This window comes from Fibroporia radiculosa (genome assembly GCF_000313525.1).
Source record: "Fibroporia radiculosa TFFH 294 genomic supercontigs, scaffold4964, whole genome shotgun sequence".
Lineage (NCBI taxonomy): Eukaryota > Fungi > Basidiomycota > Agaricomycetes > Polyporales > Fibroporiaceae > Fibroporia > Fibroporia radiculosa.
In genome coordinates this window covers 45,965-70,701 of record NW_012133414.1, presented here as the reverse complement: position 1 = coordinate 70,701, position 24,737 = coordinate 45,965, and the positions used below count along the sequence as shown (strand labels likewise).

Sequence of the window (24,737 nt, the reverse complement as noted above, 5' to 3'; positions counted from 1 at the left end):
GGGGGGGGGGTTGGGCACGATTCGTTTCGCCGACATTACGCCTCTCTGTAGCCAGTCTGTTTTCTTGCCTAACCGGTGCGCGCCGTGGTCTCCGTGCCAATGCGACCGAGGCGGATCGGGATTCAGCAGGACACGCCCACTGCACCCGAGGAGGGCTCCCATTGGTCTGCGAGCTGGAGACTCTCGGGCCCGGGTGTCCTCACCCGCACGTCTCTGCCCCCTTGGAGCGCCATGACTGATCCCTCGATCCGCGCTGGCTCTTCGCAGTGTGCCCCGGCTGATGAATACCTGAATCCCTGGTGGCGTGATGTGGGCAATGGCCCCGACGCACATTGAACCAAGGGGTGATGCTGAACTTTGCCAGATCTGTGCGAGTCATCGTTGACGTCTGATGGGATGCGTCGCCTTGGCTGCCCAGTCAGAATCCATCTGTATCAGTTCTCGCCGTGATGGATGGATCATCTCAGGTCGGTGGGTGTTCCGGATGACTCGATGCATACGGACCAGGCTGAAGTACGGTGGAGGCAGACGTTCCTTGCCCCGATATCCGCGCTGGACCACGACGAGAGAAATACAGGAGTATCCTGGGATGCCGGACATTGTCCTCTGCAGCCAATGCGTGCGCGATTAGTTAGGTACGTGGCGCAGCCCACTGACTCTGAGCCACCACGCACACCTGCTAACGACACGCGCCCCTCCCCACCGAACCCCACCCGGTCTCTGGCGATCCAGCGAGTCGAGCTTCTCACCAGCGTCGCCACGACCCCAGACTCGGGCGACGGGGGCCGCTGTAGGGCATGTTGCGCCATGTTGCGCATGTCCTCGCCCTTCGATGCACGGCTTTGCCTCATCGGTGGGGCAGTAATACCCGCGCGACGCCATTGGCCCCGGTGATCGTCGCGACTTTGGGCGGAAACGCGAGCCGGAGAAGCGGCAGCAGTTTAGGCTCGTTCGTCGCCCGCGACGCCGCGGGCCTGGGCTGTGGCTGCTCGCATATCGGTCCTTGATCGGCCCTACGATACAGTAGGATGAAGGGCGCACGGAAGCGGGCTCGCGGATGACGGCCCGCCCCCGCGCATCCGCACAGCGACCTGGATGCAGCCGTCGAATGGCGCACCGACACGGCGAAGATGCAGCTGCGCGGACCGGCCTGCGCGCGATATGCCTGCCGCGTTGCCTTCTGTGCCCCGTTTCCGCCTTTGGAGGCCGCGTTGGGAGGCCATACATTGGTTCGTGATGACCCTCTTTCCACCGTATTTCGCAACGATGGAGCCACGAGAATGGGCTACGTTTGTAGTGTAGTAAGAGAAGCTGGACAACGGGCCATTCAAGCGATAAGTACTTCCAGAGATCGACGCGAACAGTTCAATCGCACCTGACTCGTCACGACAATCTCGGAAACGGATTACTCTTCTAGAGAATAGAGATCATACGATTGTAGAGCAACATTAGCCACTGTGCATGTATCGCCTTCTTGTTGAATCGACATTCCGTCTGTCAAGCACACTAGCTCGGGATTCTCTGGTGTGCTCCCTCAGAGTTCGCTCGAGACGTGTTGTTCCTAAGCGCGAGCTCCTCTCGCGAGGTGTGAATGTCGTGTTCATGTAGGTTGTTTGATTTCTGTTTCAAATATCGAGTCGGCCGCGAACAAATTGAGTCGCAGCCACCAGCTATGATTCTGAAGACGCGTCACGGCGCGCGGTTCGGTGTCACACCCGGCCATATCGACCTCCCGCTATCGTGATGTTCACTGACACTGTATGTGTTTGGGTCTCTCGCCCTCGACCTTTACGTCGAGCACCATTCTGTGGTCATAGAGTAGACTCAGGAAAATCCTGCTGAATTTGTAGGTGGCTAGCCGGTTTAACGGATGACATTGTGATCTGATGTTCCGTCTCGCAGGTCTACTCAAGCTGGGTTTGTATCTTCAACACAACTTCCTGATTTAAAAAAATTGGGGCTGGAACATGCACAATTGTCTGACAGTTCCAGAGCTTCTGGGCATACTCTTCGAATGGATATTCCAGGATGCGGTGCAAGGTTCTGCGGCTCTTGCAGCTCTCGCGGGCACCTGCCGTCTTTTCAGCCCGGTTGCGCTCGACATTCTCTGGAGCTCACAGATAAACTTGGTGCCTCTAGTCAAGCTATTCCCCAGCGATATAGTGGACCAGGAAGCGGCATCGGATGGATATAACATTGTGGTGAGCGCAGGCGTCGTATTCGAATCGGGTTGAGTTCGGGTGACACTCTGCTAGAGTCTAAAGAGGGCCCCCGAACTCGAAGAATGGTCGAGATTTTTGCATTACGCCTCGCGGATCAAGTGTATCGGGCGACATTACCCCCAATGCCCTCCGGTAGTCGAGTTGCAGCGCGTCGACCCGCGCACGTACAGCATCCTGTGCGACTACCGTCCCTCCGGCCATTTCTTCAGCAATCTGCGCCTATTTGAGTGGAAACAGGGCGACGCGAACGCGGTCCACGAGGTCGACCACCTGCTCCTTCTCATCCATCCGAAGGTGTCCAATATGTCCATCCACCTTATGGAACCCTTGAACGATGATATTCTGGTCGCGAGGTTGGAAGCCGCGCTGGGTCAGTTCAACGACAACTGTACCTTCCTCGAGGATCTCACATTTACCTGCCCATGGACCTCGCCGCTTTCGGACATGATATCGAACATCGTTCTCCGGCACAAGCGACTCCGCAGTGTCTACCTCTACCAACATATCGATACCCTGATGCTGCGCGAGTCTATGCTCCACATTTCCGGCCTGACTTCATTAGAAAAACTCACTATCCGTGCCGACCGGTACGGCGGCATCGGATCCGCGCTGCACACGATGCTCCAGGGCTCAGACCTCACGTTCCCGTCTCTCCGTCAGCTGGTCATCTATGCGGATATCTTGACCGCAGCCAGCATGTTCATCGACGCCGTGAAGTCCCCGAAACTGCTGAGCATCTACACCGTCACGGCGTTCTCCCCCTCTGCTACCGAGATGGAAGAGTTCGGGAGGCGGCTCGGCAAGCACCCCTCGAAGGCTGTCATCGGCTCGCTCACTTTCGGGTGCGGGACGAGCATCCCCCGCGAGCACGAAGAGCCTTTTATCACGGGCGACAGTCTGCGGCCTTATCTAGCCCTTCCGTCCATCCACGAATGCAAGATCGGCGTGCGGCGCCCTATGGTGGTCGACAATGCGTTCGTGCAGGACCTGGCAAAGGCGTGGCCGCGGCTGCAAACGCTGGATCTCGGGGTTCAGTGGCGGCGGTACACGGGCGAACCGGAAGTGACCCTCAAGGGCCTCATACCGCTCGTGCGGCACTGTCCTGATTTGCAGATGCTTGGGATTGCGGTCAGCACGGACGTTTCGGAGGTCAGGGCGACCGAAGAGGAGCCGCGGCCCAGCGGAGGATACAGCAACGGGAACGTCTGGGCCTTCTCGGTGGGCACGTCGATCCTGGAGAGGGTCACGCCTGGCGACAGGATCGTGCTCGCCACGTACCTCGCGGACATTTTCCCCCGACTGCGCCTGCTTAGTACGGTCTGGTCTCGAACGGAAGTCCAGGAAAACATCGAGGAAGACGAGCTTAGCCCGGCCGAGTCAGAGCTGTGGGGGGAAGTGGGGAAGCTGGTCAAAGAGCTCGCACGCATTCGCAGGCAAGAGAATAAGTGGGTGGAGCAAGAGGCGGAGACCAAAATGATAGAGATCGCCAAGCAAAACTGAGGGCTGCTTTATCGGGCGCGTGCTTTCGTCTGCCGACTATGACTTATACCCCTTACTTTTCAGTGGCACATGTTGGAATGCCGGTGCTCCTTCGTTTCGCATTTATACTTATCGTATCTCATTCGACAATCTTGATATTCAGAGGAATGTAACAGCTGGTTCATTCATGCTAACCAGGAAAATAAATACAGCAGTGGTACAACACTGAGGGAGATGTCATAGCGAGAATATGGGCGCGAAGACCAGGCTGACGACGTATGGCTGGTTGAAGATCTATCCAACGGTACTATACTATGCGCCGCGGTTGGAGCAGACGTGTAGGCGGATGCAGGAATTGCCGTCAAGGTACTGGATGTAGGTGCCGCTTGCGTTTCGGCTGTGAGACATTAGCATAAACACCACCAATTGTGCCATGGCAAGTCGCAAGTCGGGACGACTCACATGAGAAAACCCCGCCATGCTGAACGGCCTCCGAAACGACTTCCTGGAGGACAGATGACGCGTTACTCGGCACCATGGAAAGGAAACCGATACGCGGAGGATCGACAGAGGGGTGTGTCAAGTTGCCGTAGTAGAATATCACCAGGTTCGACTTGAGAAACGGATCGCCAAGACTCCAGCTGAATAGCGCGCCGTAGCTGGGGGGATCGGTCGGCACGACGCTGCTTGCGACGCACTCTGACGCGTTTTCTGTTTGGTTCTGCGATATGAGGTCGAGGGGATCGACAGGGAACATCTCGCCGCCGATTTGGAAAGCCAGGGTATGTGAACTGGCACATGGAAGGATTGGCTTGGCGTCGGAGTTTGCTGCATAGGCCGGGGATATGGTGCTCAGGATGTTACTAACGACATCCTGGGGTCCTCGTATGATGGAATTGCCCTGAATTTTAGTGTCAATCAAAAAGGCGTCAGAGCATGGCACTTTAAAGACGCACTGTGTCTATGAGGGCGGAGGAAAAAGATGGCGATACGCCATTGCGTGGAATAGTTGAATTCGGAAGCTGCTTCCCATCTAGATACACGTTGTCAATGGGAATCTCCCAACGGCTGGAGAGAACATGTAAGCAATGTGCTCATGAGTGTGAATAAAACCTTACAGAGGGTAGACCTCGTCAGCAGCAAAAGAGGGTGGATTAAGCCCACCTTCTGCCGGTGTGTAAGGTCTTACGGGGACCCAGGTAATGGATGAGTTGTCAACTCCACTTGGAAGTTCTCCAACTGTGATTCTTCCGTTGCCGCTAGGGTCGATGGTATCCCGTTGCAAAGTGACCTACGCGCCCACTTCCAGCTATTGAAGTATTGAAGAACATTCAAGACTCACAGAAAATAGAGGTTGGTCAATTATACCATCCACTACCAGGCGAGATACGAATGGGCCATACGAGGCGATGTTGGAAACAAAGTCATCAGTGGTCGAAGGGTCATTGAACTAAATATCAAGTCAGGAATCGAACACTTAAATGAGAAATGGGTGCCCACCTGCTTCTGAATAACCTGTGTCTGGATAACACTATACATGAATATAAGACTACGACTAGACCGTTGTACTGTCACCGTCAACATACCTCTCACTGGGAAAACCTAGTCCTATGATCCCCGCACCTCCATTCGATACAGCGGAGTTGTCCGTGTTATTAACTGCGGCGAATGGTTGGTTCGCCAGACTAAGTCCGGCGAGTGTTACGGTATCCAGACCTACAGGGCCCGCAGCGTATGTTCCAGATGATGAGTCCCCATACGTCAAATTGACATCGACACCTATTGGTTGAAAGTTTGAAGGAGAATATGCCGTGGCCGTCGATTTCGAGCAGAGGGTAGTCTGACAAGCACCGGTCATTACCCACAGGTCGCTCGATCCTGTGTCTGTAGATGATAATCAGACGGGCACGTCCAACTGTCCACCAACAAGGACCTACCTAAATTGAGAGCTGTTGTCGTATTCCCAATTTGAGCCGAAACCGTGTAGACTCTAACACACGTTCACGCACAACGTTACAGTAAATGGTAGCATCGCTGACGTACATGTCAGCAAAATCGCCCAGTCCGATCGACCCAGCAAGTAGCTCCTTCACATTGCGCTGTTCCACCTTACGACGCTGCAAGGGCAGAACAAATCCCCTCCGCTGCTGACTCTGCTTTACACTTGCGGTGTCCCCGTCTCGCGAAAGCGGCACTGGTGCTGTTGAAATAAAATGGGGAAAGAAAATGAGTGCCAAAATCCCCAAGGTAGCTGTGAACATCCCAATGAATTAGGAGCAGAATAAAATGCGACCGGCGCAGGAAAAAATCAAAAGCATCGAGGAGTGTAGAGGAGTGACCCCTGGTCTCTCCGCAGTAGGAGCGAAAAAGAAGCCCGGGTGCAGGCTGCTTGTCAATGCCATGGATATTAGAATTGGTACTACGCGGTTACTACGATCACTGCTTGACCACTGCGAGGGCCGTTTGATCTGATCACCGCAGCACCAATCGGAACGCGCTCATTCAGGTAGCGCTGATGTTGCCGGCAGTCGGGCCAGTCAAGCTGCATTACTAGTACTGCCAACCCGACCAAGCCGTACAACGCTTGGCTGTTGGATCGTTAAACGATCACTACAGTATTGACTTCGAGTCCACGCATCGCTCGCGTGGCCATCTCCACGATTTGTGAATAAAATATTGCATACATACATCCTCTTCTACCGCGTTCCTCGGACTGAAGTTAGTAGTGCCATCATCGTGGTCGAACCGTCGATACTTGCATTTGCGTTGTGATTGAATGTTTCCATCATTAGTGCAAACGCCAGCAGATAACAGCTGATTTGAGTCAAACGCCACGACGTGAGTTCATTGGGATTCAAGACGACATCAAGTCCCGTAGATTCTATCCTGACTTAAGTATACTCATGACAGCTGAGGCCCCTCGGCACGGATGACTCTCGCTGGCGTGCATAGTAACAATATCGCAAGTCCATATGACAGGACAGCCTGACCATATATCAATTTGCGCTTAATTCTGAATTGTAGTGCCGCTATAATGGTACAGATACAAAGACTGGTATAGGTATAGCCAGACGACTTCGAATCTTATCGCTTGTGAGAAGATACTGAATTCACCAGCCGGCCTGTACACAGCGTAATGAATCAATATTCAAAACAAAGCGGTCTGCAAAGTCCCACAAACCTTTTCTTCCTTACCGCGCTCTACCTTCCCAGGATTCCGGGTGAGCTTACCAGCTACTTCTTCCAGTTCGCCTACGCCGTCATGTTCAGCGTCGTATATGTCGTCGTCAAGTTTCATTCCTCTCACCCTTAATCTTTTGACCGATTGATGGCTTTCCGCCACCCTGGTATCCTATATTGTCTTGGTCGTAGCCTACATCACCACCCTGAGGGCCAGTCCCGTATGCGTTGTAATCGCCCTGTTGGTCGGTGTTACCAAAGTCGGCTCCGTAACCTCCTTGTTGTCCTTGAAAGCTTTGCTCCTGAAAGCTCTGGTCTTGGACAGTTGTCTCCTGGAAGCCTTGGTCATTGAAGCCCTGATCACCCTCATTGAAGGCTGTTACAACACAATGAAACACATGAATAAGATTGTAAAATAGGACACATACGACCATCGTTAAAGTCTCGGTCGCGTCGGTCGCCGTAAGTATCCATGATGTGATGGAATAACGGTTGTGTGAGATGTGAATGGTGTGATGTGTTCGAACTCTGAGGATGTCAGCAATCCAAGCCTCCGTATTTATACCATTTGTGTAAAGAGGGTACTTCTTTTCCTCATGATGCAATGCTCCCATCGATGACAGAAAGAGGCGTGATACGTATGGGGCGATCCTGTTATGCAGCACTTCACAGACGGAGAGGTCAGAGTTCCATTCATGGACGAACTATGTCATCATCCGATTGAAAGGCACCGCGTCCAGCCTCGTCCAAGTGAATCAGCCCCGCAGTAGACCCTCGTCATAGTGGACTCCTCGAGGTAGTGCGAACTGCAAGCAACGGTAAAGTGGCGTGAGTTTGAACTCTACAATTGCCTAATTGAAAATATGGAGATCGGCTGTACTTATCACATGATTGCGCATCCCAGTGAGTTTGAACTCCTTCCAGGTCTTCATTACATGTCGGGTGTCGCGCCCCGCGCAGAACAGCGTTCCGACAAATCCAGAAGTTCAGTTGACTCAAACTATCTTTCCCATTTTTCGGAATATCTCAGTCATGTGCGCTCTCATCTCGCCGGAAAGGATGGCTCTGGACCCTTGTCCCCTTCTGTCTTCGCTCCGTGCGCGTACTGGACTTGCGAGGACAAGGAAGCATTCTTTCATGGACTATCTGTTCATTCACGATTTAGACCCGATCTCATAGCCGAAGAGGTTAAGACGAAGTCGGCGACGGATGTTTGCGTCTATCTCGATTTATTGGAGCGCGGAGCCCAAGAAGCGGCTGGAGTGAAACGGAAAGACCTACCTGCAGCAATGGAGGTGTCTAATGATTGGATTGCACTCGAGGAGCAGAAGGCTTTAGAAATTGCTTCTATTGAGCCTGAGCTAGACGAAAAGATCGTGCAAGATGCACGAGCTGAAGAGATTCGAGTTCGAAAACTCACGACTCGCGCCAAGAGAGGAGACGGTCGAATAGCGGATGAACGTGATCGAGAAGGTGAGCGGAAGAGGAAGAAGGAGCTCAATATCTGGTTGAAGGACAAGCAGGAGGAATGGGAAGTAGAAGACCTGCTCCGAGAATTGGATGTGCCTACGCTCAAAGCGATGAATGTCATCTTACGAGAGGGCAACGAAGTGTGTGCAGGTGACGGACAAGGAGAAGACGATGTTGCGATGAACACCTCTGAAAGGTTGAATTCACAAGCGGCACAGGGTGAGTCTACGGTCGGTATGAGCACTTCGTCTCCACCAGAAGATGATGTGATAGATCCACTTCTCCGTGCCCAGTCGCAACAACCATCTACTACTACTATCATTCCCGGGACCTTCACATCTGCCATCTCGGGCGAATCCTGTCTTGCTCCTGCTCCTTCTTATACGCTCCCACAACTTGTTTTCCAACCGCGGACGCCTCCATTCTCGACTACAGTTCTTCTTGCTGAAGATGCTCCAAGTGCAGACATTTCGCTGGCTCAAGGTTCGCGGCCCCTTACGCCAGCGAAAGTAGACGATGTTGTGGCATCGTCTACAGAATTACAGCTCTCCCCTGCAGCTCGGCGCAGGCTGCAAAAGAGACTACACATGCGGAAGAAAAGGGCTGCCGCAAAGGGCCTCGATGTGGACCGTACCTTGGAAAAACTAAAGCCCGGAAGACGAAGGAAAGGTGGAGTCCATCGTGTGGAAGAACGTACCATCGCATCAGTTGGCCAAAATGCCAGCCACTCGACAAGTATTGCCATAGATAAAGCCGAAGAGGAGCGCCCTGCCAAGGGGCCTGGTGACTCTGCAGAAGAGGCAGAGGTTGACAACGGGAATTCGCAGCGACATCCTCATCCATCTGGTGTCACGCTACCTTACAGACTGCACGCACAATTGCAAACGAGAGGAATAGATGCAGAGAAGTTACAAAATGAAGGTTTAAGCTTATTTAACTTGGCTTCATTAGCCAGGCTTATGCAGTATGTGGCTTCGCATTCGTGAATTTAGATCGCTGTATACCCTTGACTCATGTCAAATTGTCTACCAGGTTATACAATAGGTTGCATGACGTTCCTGCGTCGATTGCATCTCACATATCCACAGACCTAATCAGGCTTCTATATGCACACGTCGCCCATTTCACCGCGCAGCTAATGCATCGAGCGATAACCCTGAGAGAGCAGGAGCGGAGAGCCAAAATGCATACGAAGGCATGGCGTATGGGTAGAAACGGGGTATGTCAGGACCCATCTCTGCTTGTTTTGGGAGCGAGTTGTCGCTGATTCCTCTCATGTATAGGATATGGTATCGTCTACCATTCACCACGCACTGGCCATGATGTGTTCAGACGAAGTCAGTAAAAAGGCGCATTTCGAGAAGCTACTGCATAAACTTGGTTTCAATGAGGATAATGTTCAAGTGGAGCCCTCGGAGAGACAGGGTGACGAGGAAGACTATGGACAGGATCAGGTCGGTTCGGAGATACCCACATTACAAGACGATCGCAGGGTTTTTGATGATAACAACGATGATACTGACGGAGGAACTGAGGAAGAAGATAGTCTGGAATCCGACACCTCCGAACCCCTTCCTGAATTTCCTCTACACCGCACAATTTATGCCCCATCGATCCGGTTGCCATCGTATACTCAGCCAGGTGCTACAGGCCAACTACAGGCAACATTGGATGCCTCCTTCTATGCGCCTTGGCCCTCACAATCTGCTTCCTCGGAGCCTATTGCAGATGACGATATCATGTCGGATGCAACAGACACGGATGCCCTCCTGGTGGAGCTACTGGAGGAAGAGGAGCTGGATCAGCTTGATGAGACGATGAAAACATTGTATGAAAAGTCACTGTGGGCTAAGTTCCAACTCTCCCGACAAGGACAAGGTATGTCTGAAGACGACAATGGACACGCTCAGGACCCACTTTACGATGACGAGAGGTCACAGCGAAAGCGAAAGAGAGGCGCGGATGACAAGGAAGGTGGCACCGTTGCTCTTGGGCTGAGGTTCCGGAAGCCAGATCCTAATGGACCAGTGAAGAGTCAGATCTACGTCGTTGACAGCGATTAGGCACAGAGTGGATGATATTGTAGATCTTCGACTGCACCGGTGAGCTGCTATTGGTATCAATGCCTAATGGGCTTTCCGCACTGATACAGTATTTACTTGAAGATGTTACATCTTCAACTAATCTGCCTTGTTTGTCATTCAGGCTGGGAGTACATGCTATAGTAGCCTAGTAGGATATAATTCGCAATCTGTCGACCGCATCCTTAGAAGTTTCACGTTCCAAAATTTGATAGTATCCTACAATCATCATCAAATCTCTTCAATTTTTTTCTGATGTTCTCTTGGTATTTATGCTAAGTGTTTAATTCTTTGTCTCACCTTGAATTTATTTCTCAATTTCAACGCCTTGGTTTTGCGTTTTGCATCCGACGCGCGAAACGCGTGTCATGTGATCGCGTTGGATTGAATCCAGGGTCGCAAGCTCCCACGCTCACTCTGCCGCCCATTTGCCGCGCCCACCACCGCCACGAACTTGCCTGCTACCACGTACGTCCCGTCCTGAAGCCATGTTATTATAATCCTCTTAAAAACGCAGGATCTTCACAAGTCGCAACAGGGTAATCAGAATATCAGTTACGAGATCAAATTTTTTGAGCTGTGAGCAGCCTGTGGCATTCGTCGACAGCTCCAAATCCCCTGTGGCCCAAGTTCAGCCACATTGGAACACCAATCAGGGTCAAAAGCAACGAAAACTAGGCGATTCTTGCAATAAGTATACTCTATGTGCGGCCATTCCTTCTCGACCCCGCTGGAGTTTGGTCTGTCGCTGCCTCATACCCCAACCTGGTAGAAAGTGTCTCAGCGAGTGTTCTCCGCTTCCCCCTTGAACGCTGCGTACGTTTGATACTTCTGTATCGCACCGGAAGCTCCCCCAAGACTAGGAGCATCTTAGCGAGGCCTGATGCCGTCTTCAGTCTCGACATATTTCAAGGGGCCAATCGCCACATTCCAAGAGTCTAGAGAAGACTTCGCCTTCGAAAATTTGTCTCTCCACGATATCTCAGAAGCATACAATATATTCTCTGTACGAGTCAAAGGGATCGCATCTATTTTTGACGAGCGTTTTCATAGAAATGCGTTAGCTCACGTTCAGGACAATGCCGCCCTTATCACAAAGTGCTTGAGGAGGGATATTCATCGTGCATTCACTGATCCTTTTGTTGCAGTCAGCCAGGGAAACCCGGCATCGTACTTGGGCGAGTCTGTTCAACCCGCGCTCACTGAAGAGGATATAAAGTATGCGCGGGATGTGTCCGTAGTCTGCTATCAAGCGCTAGGGTTATTGGCAAGCATTGTGCAATTTCCTGTCTTTTCTGAACTGTTCTCGAGTATGTGTACTTTTAATCAACGCAACAGAGGTCTCATAACCCTATAGTGACAGACTTGATCGAGCTCGTGGATGAAGTCATGACCATCGCGCCTGCGCCTTCGCTTCCTGTCATGAGCAGCATGAAAGTGCGCTCTTTGGCTGTATGGGTATTGACAAGCATCCGACTACCAGAGCTATTGAAGCAAAGAAGTTCTCAGCTAGTTTCAGCCCTCATGTCAGTCATCGAACGCGAAGACAGCGAGATATTGGTTTCGGACAGTCTCAAGGTTAGCGTTTTGGTTATATATATATCTTGGTTCATGTCATCTGATATGTATAGGCTCTTCAAACATATCTGCACACCCATCCATCATTTTTCGTCGAGCTCGTTACTCGGATGATCCCAATAGTTTTAGAACGACTCCGTTCGTCCTCACAACTTGTTCGCAGTCACGCGGCCAATACTCTGAGCGCATTCGTATTTGCGTTATTGTCCTTGCCTCAGCCTATAGGCGAAGCCCAGCGGATCTTAGCTCAACAATCCGTATTTAGTTTCATCGAATCGACATCGAAGCGACAACTTCCATCTGCCACTTCCAGATCTACCCTCACTGATATCCTTCTGGCTGCACTTCAATCTAAGCAGACGCATGTCGCGGGCCAGGGCCACGTATGGGCACTTGTCGTGCTGGCGTCTATAATCGTCCTCTCAGACCGAGATGTTTTCACCCACGCCCCCACGTTAAGACTTGTTGGAGCATGTTTCTCGCATACCATGCATTATCTGGAGGCCGCACTCGCATTGCACATCCGCGTATGGAGATGCTTGGTGTGGGCATTTGGTCGCATGAAAACTCGGTCAGTCTTAGATCACCCCAAGGGGAACGTGTCGGAGAAGCAGAGGGACACTATAAGGCGCACCCTTCTGGTGGTTAAGGATGAGTTGAGAGGTGGCATTGGATTAGCGGTAATTTCATTGTTACAATCAAGTTCTATCCCTTGTCCAGGTCACCACGAAATGTCACAGCTTGGCTGCGACTTATCGATGCTCCTTGCAGTAGTCACCGCTATGGTCAAGAGTCGCTACAACGCGATACACGTACATGGGAGAGGAGTTATAAAGAAACTCTTGAGCTCGATCGCTGTTCATCCTACTGCTTGGGCCATGGCTGACCCCATAAATGGACTCAATAAAGTCCTTGCAATGGAGCTTTTTGATGGGACTGTACTCTGGGCCGACAAGGATAAACTTGCTACGCTCGCATCGACTGTGGATAATGTCAACGTGGACGATGTGCGCCCCCTCACCGAAGCGGAAATTATATGCCACTGGGAGGACTTGCTGGATGTCTGGATCCTCTGCGTTCGAAAAGCTGCGTCTGCATCTGGAATTTTTGCACTCGGGGTAAGCGTATTTATTTGCGTATGTATCTGATTCATTGGTAATCGAGAATAATATTTCAGGATGACCTCACGAGCATGTGGAAAAGGCTACTTTCCCCTCAAGCCCGTATCGCACGAGAACACGGACATCTAACAACACCACCTGATTTTGTCCACCGTGTGGTCGGTGTCATTGTAGATTTCCTGCATTTTAAGGGGATGGCAGAAGACGATAGTATCGAGCTTGTGCCACTTGTACTTGTAAAAGAGCTTTGGACGAGTGTTGAGAGCATACTCTCCACCTCTTGGTTACGGAATATGTCAGGAAACATTCTGACCGCCGTGCTCTCGCATCAATACAGTCTTGACCGCGAAGATGTCAAAGTTGCGTGGGGCGAGCTCTGCGCTGTTCTTGTTATCTCAAGTGGTCCTGATTTACTTCGCAAGCTCGCGGCGGAGGACGAGGATGAAAGAGAGATTGACTTAAAACGATATTTATGGTTCGCATTAGCAAGATCATGGCAGTCAGCGCTCCCGGTCGCAAGCTGGTCAGATACAATCTCACTTCTTGCAATGCCGATCGGGTATACTTCTTATTTTTATTGGGCGAAAGAAGGTTATTTATCTTCTCGTAGGTTGTGGAACGTTTCAGATGACGAAATGGAGATCTGGAGCGAACTCATCAGCTTCGGGATTCGTTGTGCTAGTGTCACATCAGTCTCCTCATCTACAATCGTGGACACAATTATTTCACGCGCTAGATATTCATTCGGGAGGTCAGCTGGCTTGACATAAGCTCTAGGGAATTTATTGACATTTTTGTAGATACCCCATTCATCCGCAAATTGTGGTTTCCCTACTCAAGCATTTGCGATTGCATACAGTGGACACTATACCGTCTCAGTTTTTTTCTTTCCTGAACAATTTTCTCAATGACATGTACCTCCTGCATGATGTACACTTGTCTCTGGAGGTCCTCCAGTTGCTCGGGGATCTACTGTCGACTTGTCCCGGCAATCTTCTTATTCCTGCGGTATCGGCGCTCTCAGATGGCGTAAGCACCTGGATACGCGATGAAGCACACCTTATGCCTGACGAAGAGTTGAATTATAACGTGGTGCGTACCGGCGACCCAAGTAGTACATGAGCTAATCTGTTTGCTATCGATAGATTATACCCCTCTACTGTGATACCCTGAACCATCTAAGAAATTGTACATTTACTCGTGAGGCGCTTGAGGACTTGTCCCTATTCTTTCATTCTGCGTTCCATCGTATCCCTGCCCCTGCACGTGGACCAATCGCATTAAGAGACTTCTGGGAATCTATCCGTTCGTATTTGGGACCTCTGATCTACTGCTTGCCCGAAAACATCAAGAATATCTTGAAGCCCTGTTATACGTATCTCGGGGGAACAGCGCCGTCTGAAATTTCGGCAGACTCACAGCTCGAATTTCAATCTCAGTCTCAGGTAGAGGTCAGATATATGTAGCTGTGGATGACCGATCTTGACGATAATGTACCCCCAGGATTTTGTGCCAGAGACCCCTTTGTCCCAGCAAGGGCTGAATCGCCCGCCCTGTCCCCTAGCTGGACGACTAGACGAAAATTCTATGGTCGAGCCAAGTATTCACACCCGCGAGGGATCAAGCACTTCAAGACCTGTGAGTGCGGCAACGTATCAGAGTCTTGAAGTGCCCTGTGTTCTTCCAGAATTGACAAATCAAAGGTACATGAACGAAACAGTTCGGAATATTGTTGCACATGGCAGGAGGGAATCAAGTTCCCCGAGCGCCCAAGTGGACCACACCCATCCGCGCTCATCTTCTCCAGCTTATTTGTCGAGCTCGCCGACAACTGATAAAACAGGATTGAGCAAAGGCAGGATGAGACAAGAGCCTCAGAGACTGCAAACCGAAGAATCAATCACGCCGAAGTCTCCAAAGCGGAAGCGATCAAGGTTGGAATTTCAATCTTCCAGCCAAGGAGACAGGATGGACGTTGGTCAATGCAGTGACGTCATGGTCCGACCGTATAGGGATCCATCAAGGGAGACCGGATCATCATCCTCTTCTATCCCCAAGATCCGTAGACTAGAGGGATCCCGGAGCGTATCTGAGCCACGGAGCTTGCGATGGCGACTCGATTGTGTCGAAGTTCCGACGTATGCACAAATTACGCGAAGACGAGCAAAGTCAAGGTTCCCTCGTACTAGTCTTCGGAAACCTACGATGTCTATGAGTCCTGAGGTGCCAATCCTGACTAAAGCATCCCTCCCGTCGGTTTCAAGGGCGCTCACGCCGTCATCGGACGACTATGCTACTTGGGAAATGGGTGTTGACTTAGACGAGGTCAAGCGTGGGATGATCTTAGCGTCAGGTAAGGTGACTGTACGCGCGTAGTCGCATTGTATGGTTAACAGTTTCTTCACAAGATGACAACGATATCCTCCATGATGAACCGTCAAACTCTCAATTAGCAGAGCGAGAGCTTTTCACACCCACTACACAGCGCTACGCGAAGATGCCAGGTCGGTTCGCTCTGGATCTTCTTCCCTTCTACATCTTACAGTGTAGTGTTGCAGAATTCGAAGAAGCCGTACCCTCTAGCCAAGACGACGAGGCTTCCACCCAGCCGGCTGAAGATAACTCGGCACCTGGGCGGGCGCACAGTGCACCCGCGTGTACCCTCTCGGGACGGCCGCAATCTCCAACCGCCACCCCCTTGCGCCGAGTACATACGACATCCAACGCGCTTGGCGCTCTGCACAAAGCGTATGAGGACATGAAAGTCGCCGGCTCGCAGATGTCATTGGAAGAGGTACTCGCTGCTACAAAGCTGGTGCACGATATGGATGGATTCCTCAAACAGCGGCTGATGCAACACTTCAACGAAGGTCAAGGAAGCGGTTCACGATAATCCATAATTGAAATATTTCATGTGTTTCGTGTGTGTTGCAGGATAATGCGGTCGACGCATAACTTTTATTCTTATCTTTATGAATGTTTAGTACGGTGACGCGTGGGTTCATATTCTCATCTCTGGTTGTACAAGGTTGCGCTGCATACGTGACGATCCGCGTGTTCGATTCTCTCAAAACACGTGGAGGTTATCGTCGCAAGGCCTGACAACCAAACTCGACGTTCCCTTCTCGCGTGAAGGTGACAATGTGGTCTGTCAATGAAAGATTTTGCTGAGACATCTCACCCACTGGGAGGTATGGTGTGAGCACCTACCGCCCAAGCTGCGACTTGCAAAGCCTGCTTCACAGTAGCAGCTGGAAATGAGAGTTCAAATCATATCAGCTCACTGGCCTGTAGTCTGTAAGAGTCAAAGAGACTACGACAGACTCACAAATAATATATCCATTTCCTCTTGAACACGTCAATCTCCTCCCGCGCGTTTTTCGCGTTGTTTCCCATGACATCCGGATATTCTTTCTTTAGTTCTAATGGCACAACGATCAGCAGGTCCCAACTTAAATCCATTGGTATGATGTTCAGGGAAAGGATAAGTATCATTGCATGTTTGGTCTTACCTGGCACGATGACATCCTCAAAACGTCCCTCAAAGCGCTTTCGCCATTCCCTCAGTGTACGAGCATAATGAGGGCCGATGTTTTCTACGCTGTCCACAACGAGCCGCCCCTGTGTTCCACGCTCCAAGCTGGACAGCAGGAGGGTCAGCGTGGGCATACACCCACCTGGGAAAACTGGCCAGGAGCACGATGGGTTCAAAATTCCGGAGATGGGAAGACGGGAGGAATAAACGATCAGCTCGTGGAAAATTCAAACGTTTGAAAAACGTACTCTGTCACGCAAACAAATGATTTTAGGCAAGATCAGATTTTCACAGACGATACATATTGACTGGTAAGAGACCGCACCCATTTTCGAATGAAGTCCTCATCCTTCACGTATGCATCGAACCCTAGGGTGGATGAGTGCCAAAACGCAATGCGATGTGCTAGATGTCGAGAGCAAGGTATTACTACTTACGCGCTTCCGGGATCGTGATACCCTGTATGCAGCCAACACCCGTCTGTTCATTCAGTGCCCAGTCGATTTGGGTCCAATACGTCTGCGTCCCCGGAATACGGTAGAAACGCATTAGACGCGACACTTCAGACAGTGAGCGCACTCACCTCCAGGAAGTCTATTCCTACAGCCTCTACCATCTCCACGCTTACCATCCGATCGAATGCACCCGCCCACTCTGCCGGCATGTTTCTATAGTCCATGATATGAACGCGCACCCTCGCATCTTTACACTCGCACGACAGTGCTGCCGTATTTCTCGTGTCAGTTGCGTTCTTCCCTCTCGTCGCTTCATTGCATTTCTCGCATCTAAACACACCCAGCCCTTCGGCTTCTACTCTTTTCCGCGCGACTGCAGCCTGCGCCTCGGATAGTGTGAGCGTGTCGATAGTCGTACCGGAAATATTGTTTACAATCCAGATTGCCAGTGCGCCCCATCCGGTACCAATTTCTAGAACCTGAACGAGAGCGAAAAAGCATTAAGATGCGGATAGCAGTACCGGTCCAAAAAGCAACGCACTCGATGTCCTTCTCTAATATCAGCTTTCTGCACGATAGTCTTGATTTTCCGTATCTGCGCCTCATGCAGTTCCTGATCATCCTCAACGCTGCTTAGCTGAGTGTCCTTAACCGGAGTTTGGCGTGCGCTTATGTCGGCCCCGTCGCTTTCCGAGCCATCACACATGCTCTGGTCAAATTCCAGCCCATCATTTTCCATAGACTGATCCTCCACGACAATCTGTATGTTATCGATGTTGTGTCCTTCCAGGTCGCCATCCAACTCGGAGAAGATGGCGCACGAGTAAGTCATGTCGCGTGAGAGGAAGGCTATGATACACGAACGAGATCGTTAGTGTAAATGTTCACTGACTAGTATCGCCACATGGAAGTACAGAGAAATTTGGACAAGAAGCTTACTGCTCACCAGCAAAGACACCGTTTCCGAGGTCGTAGTGTGCGCTGGCATTATAGCGAGCACGAACAAGTGAGTTGGAAAGAGGGAGGAGAGGGTGACGGCAAAGTCGTGCAAGATATGAGTCGATTGCAGTCATGCATGAGCGGTTTGCGAGGAGGACCTGATAAAGTATCAGAAATAACACCGACGGGGAATGGGGATAAAAGAGAGAAGGATATGTATGCGTGTCGTATTATTTCGAGGATACAAATGTCCAGAATAGGCGCGAACAGGCGTATACTCCTCATTCATAGTGAACATGAAACAATGATCCCTGCAGGAAAAGGCAAGCTATACACACCGCAAAAAGATCAATAAGGTCTTCGCACTTGACTTCGCCGTACATGTAAGCTTCTGCAAAGCCGAGATCTCCAGACGTAGCAACACGGAGCCAGAAGGCAGGGTTGACCACATCGAGCTGCGCGATGAGTAGCTGTGAATATGCGTCAGGCGCGCGGCAGTCCCAGGTGTAAATGAGTTCGGGTGTTTTTATGATGAGACATCCATCAGAGATATTATTGAGGGCGCTGCGTACAGTAGGCTAGATTTGAGCATGTCGAAGAAAGGTTGGAAAGGATAGATAGATACCTGATAACGGCGTGCTTTGAGATACGGCAGACAGGACCAAGAACGAAATCGGCTGCGGGGTTGAGTAGGGTTCTGTGGACAACATCCAAAGCGGCACAGACGAAGGAAACCATTGAGGATGATGTAGTTGAACTGAGAGGACGCGGACGGGTGAAATTTGACCCGAGTTTGTTGAATTTATCCGGATATCGACCTCAGCTTCCAGGACCACATCTCACTGGCGTCCATCATGATTATTGGCGTCAACGACATTGTATACGCCTTTTCCTGTATTAGACGGGCGAGGCACACGAGACTGGAGACAGAATGCTCTGATTGGGACGCGGGAATACTTTGTTCGGAATACTCATCTCACTTCAACGTCAATGTCATGACCATTCTTCTCTCACCGGGTCCCAAACACATCGAACAGGGAAATTACGGGCAAAACTAGACAAATGCCGGCGCCACGCCGTTGGGTGCAAATTTGAGCATGAAGAAACGTGCGTGATTTGTGGCTTATAAGAGGAGGGTCACAATAAGGCAGTAGATAAATAAACTTGGAATAACGAGGGGACCGAGTGCACGCGCGTTGTCCGTCACCTTCTCGACCCGATCTACGAGACCTGCCTGAAACGGCAGTCTAAGTTCAGGCGCCGGCACGATCCAAACCACGACGTCCAGTGGATATTCTCGTCCCGCCAACGTGATCCACGTATTCCCTCTCAGTCACGTCTATCAGTGTAAGCTTCCGGTGCGGCGAGATGTTGAAGTAGCTGTGACAGAATCTTGAGAGCCTTAGGCAGCGAAAAGTTGGCGCATTATCCTCACTGGTATATTACACCGAATCATGTCGTTCTCGGATGGTGACCGTCATACTATGGGCAGCCGATGCGGCAAAATTCCGTTTTGTTGCGACCCGGTGTTGTGACTCCACACAAGTACTGCAAATGCTGCTCGTGGCGCCAACCCGCCGACTCCGCACGGGTGGCGTTTCTTAGGCAAGTGAAGTGTTTTGGCCCCTCTCCACGGCGGTAGTCATTCCAAATGCGCAATGTCTCTCACCGATGCGGAAATGGACCGACTTCTGGCCATTGATGACGTCGAGACAAGATTTCTTGGAAAGCTCTCCCGAGTGGCACCAAGTGTGTAGCAATTGCCTGTGAGGGAGGTTTCGCCATCGGCCCCATGATGGGCTCCCCCTGTCTCCAACTCGTCACTGATGAGGAGCCATTGCATCACCACCCTCCGCAATTGGCACACGCACATTTGCAGCGGCAGTAAACCGTATAAGAACCAGGGTGCTCTCGTGCTCGGTGCCCAGAATCTTGAACTACTTTCATACATCGCAACTCTCACTAAATTGCAACTTCATCACCTCTCGAATATTTTACACCATGACTTCTTACGGTAACCCATCGCAAGGCCGTACGTCGCTCGGTTCCGTAATTCTCTTTGCATCGAAAAGTGACCCTATATTTTAGGGGGCGGCGATCGCGACTGGCAAGGCCGCGACTTCAGCGACCCGGCATCCCAGGGTCAGGGTTACGGTCAGACCCAGGGAGCCGGCCGTGACTGGCAAGGCGAGGACAACAGCGATCAACGTTTCCGCGACCAGGACCAGGGCTTGAGCGGCCAAGGGTTCCAAGACCGGCAGAGCGGTGCTGGTGGCTGGCAAGGCGATCAGAGCCAGGGGCAACAGTGGACTGCCGGCAGCGGTGAGAACTACGGTTCTACTGGCTATCAAGGCGACACTACCGACTCCAGTACGTATGGTACTGGAGGAGACTATGCTCGCAGCGGTGCCGGTGCTCGGGGCGGTCAAGGCCTGGGTGACGACGATTACAACCAGGGTACTGCTGGCTACAATCAGGGCACTACCGGCTCGGCTGGAAACCAAGGTAGCGGAAAGCCATCGCTTGGTCAGAAGCTCAAGGGTGAGCATAAATCAATACGATATGTTAGCGATATTCTAAGAGTATCGGCCGCGTCACAAAGGCGATTTCCAAGAGATGACTGGAAAAGTTACTGGCAACCAGGCCAAGAAAGACCGCGGCCAGCAGGAAAAGGTGAATAATTGTCGAACCTATTACATTTTGAAGTATTCTTATAATGTATCTCAGTCCGGCTGGTAAATTCCCGGGTTGCTCGTGAATTGCGCGCGCACCGGTTCGCATGGTATAATAGTGTATGATCTTGAAGCGATGGTAATGTGAAGCAGACGAAGACGAAATGTCATTATTGTACCATTAATACAACTTTGAGTTTGACTGCTCCATTGGAATCACTTTGCCCTTGCAAATACATGGAATTAGGACTTGACATCTTTGGCTTCTACAGTCAGCATGGATGGAGATTGTCGCACTGTCTGGGCTATATACGCTTTTTGTCTCGCAATCGGGCAAGGGTGGTTACTCAGCCGTGCGCTACCGATAAAGGTACAGATAAAACATTGAAGATGATAAATATGTAACAAAATTTCACTTCGCATATTTCCATCAGCTTGTATGCGCCTTTTGACGTACTGCGCATAACTGGGCAGTTGTACTGCGGAGTACGATGAAGGTTACATCGATTGCCCAATCATCATTTCCACCGCGAAAACCCTCCGTGTGAACAGCACATAATCATACAAATCAACGATATTACAACTAGTGCAATAAATTCACAACAAGCTCAAGGACTTCCTGTACGCTCTTCCGATAATTCTGTACATCTTTCGCTACAGACTGCCACGTCGCTCCATGATGTGGCTCTACGGCAATACACTTCTTGACGACGTCCTCCTGCTGCTCCTAGAAAACAGTGTTCCATCAGCAATGCGGCTCCAATGAATCATAGCCGAGAAGCTGAAGCAACTTACCAAGTTTCCATGCTGCCGCTCGAATTTAAGCCACCAGCCCCAGTTGTCGCCCAAGTCCGGGTTCGCAGCGATAGACCGATCAAACCACTGCCGCGCCTTCTCGATCTTGCGCTCGGCCCAGAACAGCCGTGCGACAGTACACAGCACAAGTGGATCGTCCGCCGCTTTCCGCAGTGCATCTGCTGAGCGCGACTTCCTGGTCGGTCGCGACTCCGCCCATATAGTCATCGACCACAATAGGCCGGATGTTTGGCATTCTTGCAGGCCTAGTAGTTGATCAATGATATGAAAGGATAGGAACATACAGACGCGAAAGCGTACCTCGCGCAAGCACCGTCTTCGCCTGAGTAGCGCCACCGCTGCGCTCCTCGACGCCAACCGCTTCAGCCCACAGGACATCGCTCCCCGGATTCGCAAGCCGCGCCTTATCCAGAAGCGCCCGGGCCTTGATGCTCCTACCGTCTGCCTCCTCAAGCCTACTGGCAAGAATCCACAACGTGGCCTCTTTCGGGGACGCCTTGATGCCAGCCGCGAAAGACGCACGAGCAGCGGGATAATCTTTCCTGTCTTGGTGAATTTGGCCCTGTATCATGTACAGCTTAGCAAACTTGGGATATTTCTTGATGGCAGTCGCAAGAGTCTCGAGCGCCGAGTCGAGCTGGTCCTGTTGCCGTTCAAAAACGGCGGACTTCATCCAAATCTAGAGCATGTGTTAGTCCTGATAAGTGAGAGACGTGCAGAGGAACGTACCCTTTGAGTGTCAGCGACTGTTCGCGCACGGACTAATAGCTCACGCGCGACACCCAACTCGCCGTTCTCTGCCTCGATCTTGACGGCAGCAAGCCAGATTTGTTCACTCTCCGGATTCGCGATGAACGCTCGCTCAAGTACTTCACGAGCGGCAGGAACATCGCCAGCAAGCCATTTTTCTTTTGCCCACATTAGCCACAAAACTTCCGCTTGTGGACAGTGATGCACAGCACGCTCGAGAATAGCGTCGAGGGATTCCCTTAGATTATACGTGAGAAAATCGGAGAGGAAGACGGCTTGAAGACGTACCTGGTGCCGTGCGCCTTTTCCAAATCGGCAGCCTTCCTCCATATTGCCCGCTTATCTGGGAAGACTTTAAGGGCATATGCTAGTATAGCTCTGGCGGTCCCGATATGTCCCCTAACTTCAGCACTCTCAGCATCGCCCATCCAGGTGTCCAGCCTATCCTCCTCCTCGATATCCATCGCCACCGTCGCTTTAATGATAGCTTCGCATGTCCTAGGGGAACCCTCGCTCTCGCAGCGCTCGGCCTCTTTGAGCCACTGCTCACGAGTAAGAAGCACTTGGTGATGACGAAGTTGGCGAACACCGGCCTCGATAGTCTTATCCACTACATCTAGCTCCTTGGTACGCTGCTCCTCATTCTTTCCAGGTACATATGCCTCCTGTTCAAGCAACCTACCTGCCGCAATCCAAATCTCGTGACTAGTAGGCACCGCCTTGCGAGCTTTGTTAAGGACTGCTTTGGCTTTATCTGGTGTCTCGAGTCGTGCAAGAGCAAGCCAAAGTTCAACGGAAAGAGGGATGACCTCCACTGCGCGTGAAAGGAGAATACGTGCATCGACGGGATTTGACTCGAGATTGACTGTTTCTTTCCATAAGCGTACTGAATTTGGAATGTGCTCAAGAGCTGCAGCAAGGTTAGCCTCTTGCTACCTGCTGCAAACGGGAGACGCACATTTTCGGAGGACCCGCTTCTTTGCTTTGTTATCATGCTCCAGATCGGCGGCAGCGAGCCAGATCTTGACACTCTGGCCAACATGCTGCACAGCATTCGCCAAAATTACCTTGGCATCATCGTTATTCTATAGATTGGCCTGTTTAAGCACAAAGAACGATCAGCCTGATGCGACGTGGAAACCCACATGTAATCGAGCCGCCTCCAACCAAACGTCATCGCTCTTCGGACATTGCTCGCAGCCTGCTTTGATGAGCTTGCGAGCCGCTACCATTCTACCCGCATGCTCTTCGAGGCACGCAGCAGCTATCCACCCTGGTGCATGCTTCGGATTTGACTTGACAAGCGAGTCAAAAAGCATTCGTGCCCGCTTGATGTCGCCAATTTCCGCATCAGTCTTCAAGACAACGCTGTCTAGTGATGTCAGATAACCCTTAGGGTCAATTGATGTGGATAGTCCGGAAGTGGTGGACGTCCCAGAAACCTGCATGAACATTAGACGATGAGTCAGTATATCAAACAAGCGCCATACCTGATCCAGCTTCAGAGATAGAATCTTATCACGGGCCTGACCCATTTCGACGAAGTTGGTGAGAGTACCACTATCAGCGGGTGTCTCGAAGCCATTGGTCTACATCACAGGGCAAATGAGCTGACTTCATAAGTGGTAAGAGCAGAATTACGTACCGCTTGTTGTCTCGCGTCTAACGAGTTTTCATATTCGGTCTTAGACCTATCTCCGACCATGACGCTGTCGGGCACAACGAATGACCTCTCGTCCCTTTTACGCTTTTTGCGCGTGAGATTGCCCACCTCTGGAATGTTCTCCCATTCTTCATCGGTGACCACGGCAAGTCCACGCTTCAGATCCGCGAATTGCTGCTGGATCTTTGGGCGTTCAGCACGGTGCTTTGCTAGCTCCTCGTTCTCGAGTGCCTCCCTAATAATACGAGAAGGATAATGAAATTATTAAGAATACTTGGCGAATACAATACTGACCGAAAGGGACGAACCTGCGCGCCCTCCTCCGTGCATCCATATTCATATCAACCTGCTCGTAAATTTTGTCCGCCTCTTCATCATCGGCCTCATATGTCGTACCAGCAAAGAGACCATATTCATTGTCTGGGTCCTGGAACTGATCAGGATCGACTTCAGCCTCCTCGCCTCTTCGCGCCTGAGCCTCTCTGCACAGGATGTCAAACAATGTAATATAGAACTGCACAGGCACTCACGCAACTATCTCCGCAGATGGACCCTCTCGGGCTGGACCAATATCAGATCGGGTTGTAAAACCCGAAGCACTAGGAGGGATATGAGTAGATGCAAAACGTAGAATAGTAAGTCAACATGCCCTCGACCTAAACCGGCGACATAGGAAGCCGGTGCGGGCATAGACAGAAAGGCAAGCTTGTTTGCCTTATTTGCCGCCATCTTGTATGAGTAAAATGGTGAAGTATACCCTCCAAGTTGAGTTCAAG

General features: G+C 51.2%; 8 protein-coding genes across 8 annotated transcripts; 4 read left to right on the top strand and 4 right to left on the bottom strand.

Annotated features, from left to right (window-relative positions):
- Positions 1-1,967: 1,967 nt before the first annotated feature.
- On the top strand, positions 1,968-3,722 carry FIBRA_05707 (uncharacterized protein; the record flags this gene model as incomplete). Its single annotated transcript, XM_012327464.1, has 2 exons — positions 1,968-2,201; positions 2,256-3,722. 2 exons carry the CDS (start codon positions 1,968-1,970, stop codon positions 3,720-3,722), a joined length of 1,701 nt encoding a protein of 566 aa, XP_012182854.1.
- Positions 3,723-4,062: 340 nt separating this feature from the next.
- On the bottom strand, positions 4,063-5,962 carry FIBRA_05706 (uncharacterized protein; the record flags this gene model as incomplete). Its single annotated transcript, XM_012327463.1, has 8 exons — positions 4,063-4,602; positions 4,658-4,769; positions 4,820-4,992; positions 5,044-5,151; positions 5,202-5,232; positions 5,288-5,585; positions 5,639-5,691; positions 5,745-5,962. The coding sequence occupies 8 exons, from the start codon at positions 5,960-5,962 to the stop codon at positions 4,063-4,065; spliced, it is 1,533 nt and encodes a 510-aa protein (XP_012182853.1).
- An 849-nt stretch (positions 5,963-6,811) lies between these two features.
- FIBRA_05705 (uncharacterized protein) lies at positions 6,812-7,355 on the bottom strand (the record flags this gene model as incomplete). The annotated part of the gene is made up of 4 exons (XM_012327462.1): positions 6,812-6,823; positions 6,883-6,953; positions 7,009-7,257; positions 7,310-7,355. The coding sequence occupies 4 exons, from the start codon at positions 7,353-7,355 to the stop codon at positions 6,812-6,814; spliced, it is 378 nt and encodes a 125-aa protein (XP_012182852.1).
- Positions 7,356-7,816: 461 nt separating this feature from the next.
- FIBRA_05704 (uncharacterized protein) lies at positions 7,817-10,414 on the top strand (the record flags this gene model as incomplete). Its single annotated transcript, XM_012327461.1, has 3 exons — positions 7,817-9,315; positions 9,384-9,570; positions 9,635-10,414. 3 exons carry the CDS (start codon positions 7,817-7,819, stop codon positions 10,412-10,414), a joined length of 2,466 nt encoding a protein of 821 aa, XP_012182851.1.
- A 901-nt stretch (positions 10,415-11,315) lies between these two features.
- FIBRA_05703 (uncharacterized protein) lies at positions 11,316-16,024 on the top strand (the record flags this gene model as incomplete). The annotated part of the gene is made up of 9 exons (XM_012327460.1): positions 11,316-11,742; positions 11,790-12,010; positions 12,064-13,128; positions 13,188-13,690; positions 13,742-13,882; positions 13,932-14,223; positions 14,277-14,576; positions 14,635-15,484; positions 15,540-16,024. 9 exons carry the CDS (start codon positions 11,316-11,318, stop codon positions 16,022-16,024), a joined length of 4,284 nt encoding a protein of 1,427 aa, XP_012182850.1.
- A 190-nt stretch (positions 16,025-16,214) lies between these two features.
- On the bottom strand, positions 16,215-18,798 carry FIBRA_05702 (uncharacterized protein; the record flags this gene model as incomplete). Its single annotated transcript, XM_012327459.1, has 13 exons — positions 16,215-16,279; positions 16,342-16,382; positions 16,460-16,553; positions 16,644-16,771; positions 16,809-16,915; positions 16,992-17,035; positions 17,104-17,185; positions 17,250-17,389; positions 17,462-17,600; positions 17,663-17,970; positions 18,068-18,218; positions 18,399-18,624; positions 18,686-18,798. 13 exons carry the CDS (start codon positions 18,796-18,798, stop codon positions 16,215-16,217), a joined length of 1,638 nt encoding a protein of 545 aa, XP_012182849.1.
- A 1,263-nt stretch (positions 18,799-20,061) lies between these two features.
- FIBRA_05701 (uncharacterized protein) lies at positions 20,062-20,799 on the top strand (the record flags this gene model as incomplete). Its single annotated transcript, XM_012327458.1, has 4 exons — positions 20,062-20,092; positions 20,149-20,601; positions 20,663-20,733; positions 20,788-20,799. The coding sequence occupies 4 exons, from the start codon at positions 20,062-20,064 to the stop codon at positions 20,797-20,799; spliced, it is 567 nt and encodes a 188-aa protein (XP_012182848.1).
- Positions 20,800-21,315: 516 nt separating this feature from the next.
- Positions 21,316-24,690, bottom strand: FIBRA_05700 (uncharacterized protein; the record flags this gene model as incomplete). The annotated part of the gene is made up of 12 exons (XM_012327457.1): positions 21,316-21,459; positions 21,528-21,793; positions 21,849-22,227; positions 22,278-22,536; positions 22,587-23,208; positions 23,257-23,383; positions 23,444-23,740; positions 23,789-23,887; positions 23,944-24,196; positions 24,270-24,443; positions 24,492-24,522; positions 24,624-24,690. The coding sequence occupies 12 exons, from the start codon at positions 24,688-24,690 to the stop codon at positions 21,316-21,318; spliced, it is 2,718 nt and encodes a 905-aa protein (XP_012182847.1).
- Between the last annotated feature and the right edge of the window lie 47 nt (positions 24,691-24,737).